Source organism: Buceros rhinoceros, unplaced genomic scaffold (assembly GCF_000710305.1).
Source record: "Buceros rhinoceros silvestris isolate BGI_N320 unplaced genomic scaffold, ASM71030v1 scaffold9788, whole genome shotgun sequence".
Classification (NCBI taxonomy): domain Eukaryota; kingdom Metazoa; phylum Chordata; class Aves; order Bucerotiformes; family Bucerotidae; genus Buceros; species Buceros rhinoceros.
This window is the reverse complement of record NW_010427422.1, coordinates 4,086-13,716: the sequence shown is the minus strand read 5'-3', so window position 1 is coordinate 13,716 and position 9,631 is coordinate 4,086. Positions and strand designations below refer to the sequence as shown.

Here is a 9,631-nt window from a genome sequence, read left to right as displayed (position 1 = left end):
GGAGAAAATTGTGTTCATGTATCTCAGGAGAACTGAGCCACCCACACACAGTGTACCCAGATCTTCACGATCCTGTCCAGGTCCTGAGTTGGCAGTACCCAGGAACCGCCTCTTCAGAGAGCCACATGCCCAGGTATCTGCCAGGAGCGGCCTCGGTGATGGGGTGGTTGTGCTCCAGGCTGAACACCAAAAGTGAAAACTGAAAGCCGTTAACCATTGCAGCTGCCAGTATATTGGGGCAACTAGGAAAAAGACTGTTTGTCCTTTTACAGCTGTGGAGGCACAATGGTATGAACATGTATTATCTTGCTAAGCCAATTTTTTAAGGAACCAATTTTGAGGAAGTTAAGAATAAAATCCCCCATAGGAATATCAATATGGGACAAGACTGCAGAATCCTATTCATGACACTACAGGACAAATTCTAGAAACCTAACTTCTCTGCTGTTTAAAAAACTTTCAAAATATTAGTATCTTGGACAAAAACAGTTAAAAGCATAAAGCCTCATGTCAATCATTCCTTTTTAAAAAATGTTTGTAAGTAAAACTGAATGTTCTGGAAAAAAAGTCAAATAATCCGATGCGGTAAATACAGTTTGTTTGCTTTTAATTAGTATTTGCCCCCCTCCCGTTGGTGAACTTTGTTCTATATTTATTTTGTAACAATCAGAATCATGCTCCCAAAAGAAAGTGTAAATGTGCACCTGACCATGCTTCAGGGATACGCTACCATAGGTTTAATGCAAAATTACATCTATGCTTCTCTATTCCCTTCACTTCTTTATTTACCCAGTTCTTTTTAAAATATCCCTGCACTGTTGGGCTTGATATCAAGTGATATCTTTAATTATGTCTCAATTCCCACTCTGGTTTCAAAAAAGACCCAAAGCAATTTTATTGACAAGAAGAAAAACATTGTACTGTGCTAGAAAGATGAGCAGGAATTTAGGATTTTCTTTGTAGAAGTATTTGTTAAGGACCTCACCTGAAACCTGGGACATATCTTGAGCCTCATCTGTTTCCATTTTCCTCAAGTTATCTGAGAAGAAAAGAAGAGCCTTAAGTTAATGTAAAATAACACACACATACATGCACGGAAAAATTAAAAAAAAAATCCCCCCCACACACGCACTCCCCCACACACACAGAAGGAGAAAGAAGGGAAAAGAAAAAACCCCCTTTGCTATTTAACTATAAGATTATCTGGGAAGAATAATGTATTTTTCTCTTTATTTCCTCCCTGCATACTTGCTGGAGTATCAGACTGGCACAGACCTTGATCCTTTTAAAAACAGCATTACAAAGATTTATAAAAATATCATTACAAGCACAGGAGGACCAAATTTGTTATTTATTGTTAATTTCCTACTGCATAATAACCCAAAATGCAAACTGACTGCAACAAAATTAAGCAGAAAATTAAATGGCCCTGGGTCATTGTAGGCACAGAATTCATTCTCTTGGTTGATCCATAGTTATGTTCTTTCTAATTTACTGAGCATGCATCGATGAACCTTGAGTCAGCTTGGTGACACGCGTACAATCAGCAATCAAAAAACGAAGCAATTTGCTGAAGAATGTCTCATTTACCCAGGCAGGGCTGCATATCTGAGCAGCAACCGCCACTACCGCCATTAATAATGAATACACCTCCAGCCGCAGCAGATGGGCTGAGCAGCAGCTTCAGGCTTTGGCCCCTCGCTCGCCCAGGAGCCCTTCCTTCAGACCGCACTAGTCCGGCGCTGCGCGGGGGAGAAGTACAGCTCCCGAAAATAGCGAAACGAGCCCAGGAGGGAAAAGGAACCTGTGCCTTCCTGTTTTGCTGGCAGATGGCTGGCTCCACAGTGTGGTGAGCGATACTGGGAAGCTCCTGCCCTCCGCTTGCAACACACCATCTTCTGAGGAGCCAGCGACCAGTGACCACAAGCACCAGGGAGAAGCGTGCAGGGGGTTAGTGGGGTAGAAACAAAATTCAGGTTTTCAGTTAGAAGGGGACTCTGCAGGTCCCAGGGCTTGAGCTCTGACTGTGGACAGCTGGTGGCCCCTTGGATAACAGATGTGCTGCTGAAGTAGGTAGTCCCAGCACAACCTGGTCCCCACCTTGAAGTATGGTGTGGACAGCTGAGGTAGCCTCAGGTGGGGAGGAGACAAAAAGCCTTCAATCTCTTTGTTCAGCCATGTTATGCTGGGTCACATCTTTAGCTGGTGTGGATGGCTTCACATTCTACCAAGCAGAGGAGCTGGCTCTTTGCTGCGCCTTATAACTGAGATACTTGACCCACCAACCCTGCTTCCTGGAATTAAAGAAGATGCATTTTACTGGGTGTTGGAAACAGAGGGAGATGTGGCTCGAGTTCCTACAGAAAGGGTTCAAACCTTATCCTAACCTTCGTAGCCGAACTTCCATAATTTTTTTTCTCAAAAAAATCTTCAGCCTGCTACTTGTTGAGCTGCAGTGGAAAAGTGTAATAGCTGTGATCATATTTATTAGTTTCATAAGTTTTATGGTCTCCTTATTTGCCTCTGAATGTCATCAGTAGATCTGAGATGCGATATACTTCTCCCCACCTTACAAAAGCTGGCTTCCCCCACCAGGTCCATGATGGACTTGCAAATAGAGAGCATCTAGACAGGTTAGGGATCAGATTTTGGACTATGCAGCTTGCAAAAACAGTTTGGTATTCTCACAAAGCATTCCATCTGTTGCACATGCACCATAGCATTGCTTAATATCCAACAGTGCTCTGTCTTGCTTTATTCTTAAACTTTAATTCCAGACAGGCAACTTGTCTATATATCATTCTCTGAAGTTACTACAGTCATGCAAAGTGCAAAAAGCCTTCAACCCCTCAACAATTTGCAACAGTTCCTATGGGACTGAAGAGCCTTCAATAGGTCCATTTTTACTGAAGCAGTCAGTGGGAAAAACAGCTTCTCTTGCAGGAGAAGCCTATAATGGTAGCCTGTTCAGTTGCTGTAAATGTAGTGTACTTATGGTAGGTGGTATGGTACCAGTGCTCGGTACAGTCCCTTACTTCGCCTGCAAGCATGCGTGAACACAGAAGAAGAAAATGTGAAATGCCTGTGCACCTATTACTGCCTTCGAGGGTCACCTGGCTGCTGTAAATTAGTTGATTCCACACATTTTCCATGGAGTATGGTGAACCCCAACTAACCAAAGAAAACATCCCAGGAAAACACCCACACTCATGAAGGGCACTTTATTCCGACTGCACCTGCCTTCTCCTTATTGCTAGGGCTTCAGTAGGACTGGGAGCGACAAGGGGAAGGTGGTGCAAAGGAAGAAAATTCTTTTTCATGTGTTTTTCATATTCTTGAATTTACCTGCCTTTGGCATGACAAGCCTTACGTTCAGCACTTCTGCCACTTAAGCAGCAGACTTCTCTGCTCTATTCCTTCCTGCCTCTTGCTGCCCTCAGGCAGAATTCAGTTTGAAAACACTTCCCAGTTCTTAAATGGAGAGGTATACTAGAGTGCAGATTGTTTTGTTTATTTATTTAATGGAATTAAACTGGAGTAGTTTGTTCTATTTTAAATTGTTTTTTAGTGGAATACTCACTTCTAGGCTTGCTTTCTGTGGGGTTGGATAGCTGCCTGTCCTGAGAGCTGAGGGCATCTCTTTCAAAGAGATGATTTCAGGATTTATCCTTGAATTAGGTGATTTTTAGGTCATTTCGCAAAGCTGATCCATTTCCCGGGGATGAAACATGTAGAGAAAATAGAGCTGGTGGAAAAGTGACGAGGGAAAGATTTTTCTTCTCCTAACATTTACTTAGAATAATTAAGCATGGTTCCTAAATGTTCCTTAAGATCCACAAGCACTTTTTGATAAAAGCAAAGAAAAAGAAATTTAAAATCCTAAAGGGTGTTTTGAATCCCTCCCAGGGGAAAATTGTACCCTAACACTATCGTATGCTGTGGTATCTGATAAATGCTAATGAAATCTCAGCTAACTTCAGCTTAGGCTCTGTATCAGCAAAGAACACGAGTGGAACACTCGTTCAATTCTGCAGTGACAGCAGCATTTTGGTTTTGTCTCTGGACTGTTGAAAGGTTTTTTTCACACTGAACTTGGGCATAATGGGTCTTGGGCTAAATTTTAAGTGCTAGGAGTGGATTTTACCTCTTTGCCTTTGCTATGGTGGATCTACAAATATAAGCCTACGCCCTGTTTTTCCTTCCTTTCCTCCTCTGCTCCAGACTCAGCAGAAACGTCACTGACTTCCCAGAAAGAAAGAGACCACTACGTACAGATATAAGAACTTGCACGAAAGTATTTACTTAATGTCAGTTTGTAACTTAATAGGTCTTCACAAAGATTTACCTAAAAGAACACCGTTTGAGAAATGTTTACAACATAAACCCCCAAATAACTGCTCATTTTGGCAAGAAAAAGAATTGTTTTGCAATTTTTCATTTTAAGTTTTATCTACAGAATCAAGTTTATCGCCAGCCTAAGACACATGCATGACTTCACTGTCTTCAATGCAGTCACATCTATTTAGGTTAGCAGCTAATTCACGAGCCTGAAGTTAGAAATCAAAAGCTGACCAAAGCAATCTTGCTCTCAAACGCTGAACATGTGTAGCTCTCACCTATAGCAGGAAAGCCATCAGCACCTAGGTGACAACAGATACTTCTTCTGTTTAGGAATCCAAATACCTTCAACATTTGGCCCCTTGTTGAAAGGGCTACAAAGCTCCCTTCAAAGAGATAAAACTATTTCTTCAAGTCTTCAGATACAGAACTCTAACCTGTATATTTTCCTCTTCAGGCTCCAAATACCAGAGTCACAGATGAAGCTACTGTGATACTTTGGAAAAAGAATCATATGTTGCAATCGTAAGCTAATTAACAATTGACACACGAAAAACCTGAAAGGCTATGATGATTTTGTTTTAAATAAGGAAGCACCTATCGGACCATGCTCTCACAAAAATTTTGGAATTAAATTAGTCAGCATAGGTTACTATCTTGAATTCAAAGAAAACTTACATGTGACTGATTTCCCTTCTTGCAACTCTCTCTACAATATAACTTTTGCTATGTCTTAAGAATAAATCAAAATACGCCCCGTGAATCACTGAGGAACTTCTGCATTTATAGCTGGTGTCAGTTACAACCAGAAGTGAATTTGGGACCTTTTAGGATTCTGGGTGTGAACAGAAAGAAGTCATTGCAAGGTCAAGATTTTCTAATGTTTCAGAATACTCCAAATTAATTATTTGCAAGTCTTGGTTTATTATTTCATCTTCTGTTTTACAATGCAAATTCAAAAGTAAACCTCCTTGTCAAGAAAATGAATGCTTAGCATTTATACAGTGTTTTATCAATTCAAACGTGTAAGCATGTCAGTCCTGCAAACTCTGTTCTCTTACGATATTAAAAGATCCCACGATTGTGCCATTGATATAATTCAACGGAAAGACCTAATCCAATGCCAAAGACTAGCTATTTTATCATCTTCATTCGCCAAGCCACATAGAAGTCAGCATATGTGATGACATGTGCTTCACAATCAGCACAGTGGGTCCTCACTTATGGTATGGAAATGAAATCACAAAGTTTTACATTTGTGGAACCACTTCAGACTTATGCCACCACACCTAACTCCGACCTGTCCTTCCATCCACAGATAACTCCACTTCTGGTGCTGCAAGGAGTCTGCACGCGTACATACTGCATGTTTCCTGATTATTTGTAGGTGTAGCCTTGCTGAGCAGAAGAAAGATCCCTGAAGGAACACTTATGTCTTGAGTGCACCCCCCAGGGGCAGGTACACTTTTCCACAAAGCCTCAGAGCTGAAAAGGTGAATGCTCATGAAGATTGGAAAGGGGGAGAATAAACCTTCTACAAGGAACCTGATGTTCTACAAGAGCTTTTGCAAATATAAAAAGAGAGGGGAACACACATTCCTCACTGGTGGTAGCTCTGGGTTTACTTCGATAAAACAATCATGCAGAGAGGCAAACCCCAGCCTTTCTTCCACGGCCACCACAAGGAAAAGGCCGATTTCACAACCCCTGCTTGAGCAAGCAGCCCTGCAGCAGGAAAAGGGACCGCTCACACAGGTCATTAGAGCAGTGGGCCCTGACTGAGTGCTTATGCGCGAGCTCGTCTCATCTTTGTGGTCTTTGACATGTCCCATTGGCTCCTCATCACATAGGCTGCAGCTTTAACAAACTAAAAACCTAAACCAACAACCAAAAACATAAAACCCCAACCCACTTTACAAACTAAATTGAAGCAAAGCTCCTAAAATGAGTCCTAGATTCAACTTCCCACGACATACAAAGAGAAGTTGAATAAATAAATTAATAAAGCAAAACCAGACTGCAGTCTGAAAAACATATGCAGTTGAACACCTATAGCCCTTAAGATACTTGCCAGGAGAATCTGCACATTAACAAGAGGTTAGGAGCAGTACACATCATCATGTATGTGTCATCAGCCTTTCTGGCTTTAGGTTGGGAGTTGCATCTACCTGCAGAATAACACAGCTGTATTTCTACTTGCACCAGAAGGTCTCGACCCAGCAGAACCAAGCCTCTTGCATCCACTGAAGTCAATGAGTTTGAACCAACAACCCAGAGAGGAGACAAGTAAAGACACCTCTGTAAAAGTATTTAACATTTAGTTTCCTTTTAAACAAAAGACTTAATTTTTTTTTTAAACAAACTTTCAGCTTCATATATGAGTGTGCTACACATGACTGAAGGCTGTTAAACACAGGTAAAAGGTAACGTGTTGCACAACCAGCAAAAACACTTGAAGAAAATTGCTAGAATCCTGAAAACTAGTATTAAGTGAAAGCATCCAATATCTCAGCAAGCAGCTGATAATTAGCTTTATTATTGTAATTTAGTATGCCAGACTTCACAATCTCTGTGAGTGCGTCTACTTTATAACCATTTTAATTCTATTTTTAATTTCCGCCTCATCACACAGCTCAATGTAAATAATAACTACACAGATGAAGGTTGGTCCTTTCTGGCAACTAAAAACTCACAGTCGTAATGAGCACTTCAGTGTCCTTCCATTTCTGTTTTAAAAACCCCCAAACCCTCCAGGTCTTTAAAAGGACTGCATTAAAACAGAAAAAAGGTTAAAACTAAGTGGATCGATTTCTTCCCCCTACACTAATTCCATATTCATCATTTTCTACAAAGTCTAGGGAGATGTTTAGTTTATTCAGTCATTTCTCTATTTCTGCTTGGTGTAAATTCTGGTTAACTACACAAATTGACAATACAATTATGAGCATACAGTCAAATTTCAATGGAGAGCTCCTGTCTGCAAAATGAAGGAAGCACTGTAATTCAACACACAAGATTAAGAAAAGAACTCTGCTAACAGTGCAGATGTGAAACATTTATATGTCTGGCACATGTAGAATTCATTTCCGTGTTAGCGAACAATTGTGAGGGTGTAAAAAAAGTTGTCTCAAAGATGATACATAATTCTCAGTTCTTTGGGAATTCTTTTTCAAAGCACTGACAAATGACAAAAGGTGCATCTTGTATACATGTACGTGTTTTCCATATGCACTCCTCTTGGCATTCCACTGTGTTTGTGCTATATTCATGTAACAACTCATGGCCAAAGCAGGTAAAAACGATAACCTACACTTTTACTGACTCTGCGTGTAAATTACTCGATTTGATTTCACTGCAAATATGAAAAAGTTTCTTCCTTCAAGTTTCTGAATTGCAGCCAGATCATTATAAATTTTTCCACAATATGAGAAAAATATGAAGGTAATTTTCCTAATTAAGGCCACATTTTATTAATTCATTAAACTCTGTCATCTTTATTCACTAAAACTCAAGCAGAAAAGTGGAACAAATTCACCACGACAAAGAAAATGCACACATTTCCATCTTACAAATAAACTGACCAAAAAAAGGTGAGGTGTGTAAAATTAAGGCACTCATTCTAAGAGCACAGCACATTCTCAAGTGGCCAGACAGAGCTCCTGGGTATTCTTCCAGGGCTCTCACTCAACAGAACACAAGCAGCACATGCAAAACTGTACTTTTTGTATCCATATATATACGATTTAAAAAGCATAGGCTGTCCTTAGCAGAACATATCTAAATATGCAAGAGGGAAAACATAAAAGGATCCCTTTATGTCTAGAATTATCATTGCCAAGCATCCACAATAATGTATCAGTAGTCGATTTGTCCAAATTATAGGAGGTTTCAATAGCTCTGCTTCATGATCACAGAATTGCTTCCTAATTTCCCTTCAAACTGTTCAAGTTGTTACAGATTATTAAAGAACATTATCAGCCTGAATAAGCATATTAGAGATCCGCGTGCGTTTTTTTCCCCCTAAATAAATCTAAAAATAACTCCCAAAATTACTATAATTGGAAAGAATTAGCAAGTTTTTCCACAAGCAAGTTTCGGTTAATACCCTCCGTCTTTGCAAATATTTTGGACCCAGTCCACTATGGACAATTCCAGCTTTATACTGCAATTCTCCACCGTTCTCAGTGAGTTGACACAACTGGAAAAATGAAGCAATGCAGTGGGGAATCAGATCTATCTTACGGAGCAAGTTTCTCTCTCACTGAGAAAGTTAAAGCAACTGGGATCAGAAGAAGAAATGTAAATCTTTTACATGAGATATACTTCAAAATAAGCTAAAGAATTGGACAGTTCCCATTGTTTAAAAAAGGGTGACAATTTCAGCATGACTGCTCTTCAAAAACTTCAGTCTGAATGGTCTTATGAGGCATTTACACAAGAAGCATGAGCAGGCCATGCAGGTCCCAAACCTGCACTGTCCTATCCCCACGAATTTGCAACGGTACAAATAAAGCTAAGAACAGGCACGCATCTTTTCAGAACTAGGACCTACCTTTGCAGCCGCCACACCATAGTGTGTGGTAGTGACCTACTCTGTGCAAAAAAACCTCTTCAATCTCTGCTTGTTCATCAGCTTAAAGCATGGAGGAAGGTGTGTTTTAAAGCTGAAGGGTAAGCCAAAAGTTGCGTTGGGCTTTTAATAAAGATGCAACACAAGACACCCTCGGGGCTAACACAATTCTGTTTAAATTTAGGGACCAAACAAACCACTTGTTGACTACAAGTTGTAGTTAGGTTTATGTACAGATGACAGATGCAGGGACAACAAAGAGGAGCAGGGAGTTTCCCAGCTGAAGTCACTCCGTTTTGCTGGATAGCCAGTAGGGAGATAAAACTCCTGCAGCTACTTCGGATGAGTGGAAGGTATTTAAAGCAGCCTCCCATTTAAAAGTTGCCATAAAATGGACAAGACCAAAGTTGCCTACCTTGCCTCAGATGGAGTTCACACAAGTCTCTAAATGCTGTTCCCTTTCAGCTGGGGGGTGGGGGAGGGGGTAATAATTTTTGGATTACAAAAAATAATAACAGAAAAGAAGCAGCAGTGAGGATTAGGTCTTCCCCCTTTTGACTCTTGAGTCAAGTTGCAAGCATAAACACTTCCCAAATAATCATAGTCCCAGAAAAATTGATGAGAGCCCTTACCTTCCACTCCTTAAGTGACATAATGCATTCCTGGTACCCTTCTGAAGATATGTAGCAACAGCATTTAACCTAACCGCATTTGTCCAGCAGC

The 9,631-nt window shown here is 40.5% G+C and overlaps 1 protein-coding gene across 1 annotated transcript in view; it reads right to left on the bottom strand.

The window, feature by feature from the left end:
• The window catches only part of LOC104498507 (DNA-binding protein Ikaros-like), a gene marked incomplete at its 3' end in the record, with an annotated part of 7,293 nt that extends 6,268 nt beyond the window's left edge, over positions 1-1,025 (bottom strand). Inside the window, exon 1 of the mRNA XM_010141899.1 lies at positions 986-1,025. Coding sequence (XP_010140201.1) covers positions 986-1,025 — 40 coding nt within the window. The remainder of the gene's footprint in view (positions 1-985) is intronic.
• Between the last annotated feature and the right edge of the window lie 8,606 nt (positions 1,026-9,631).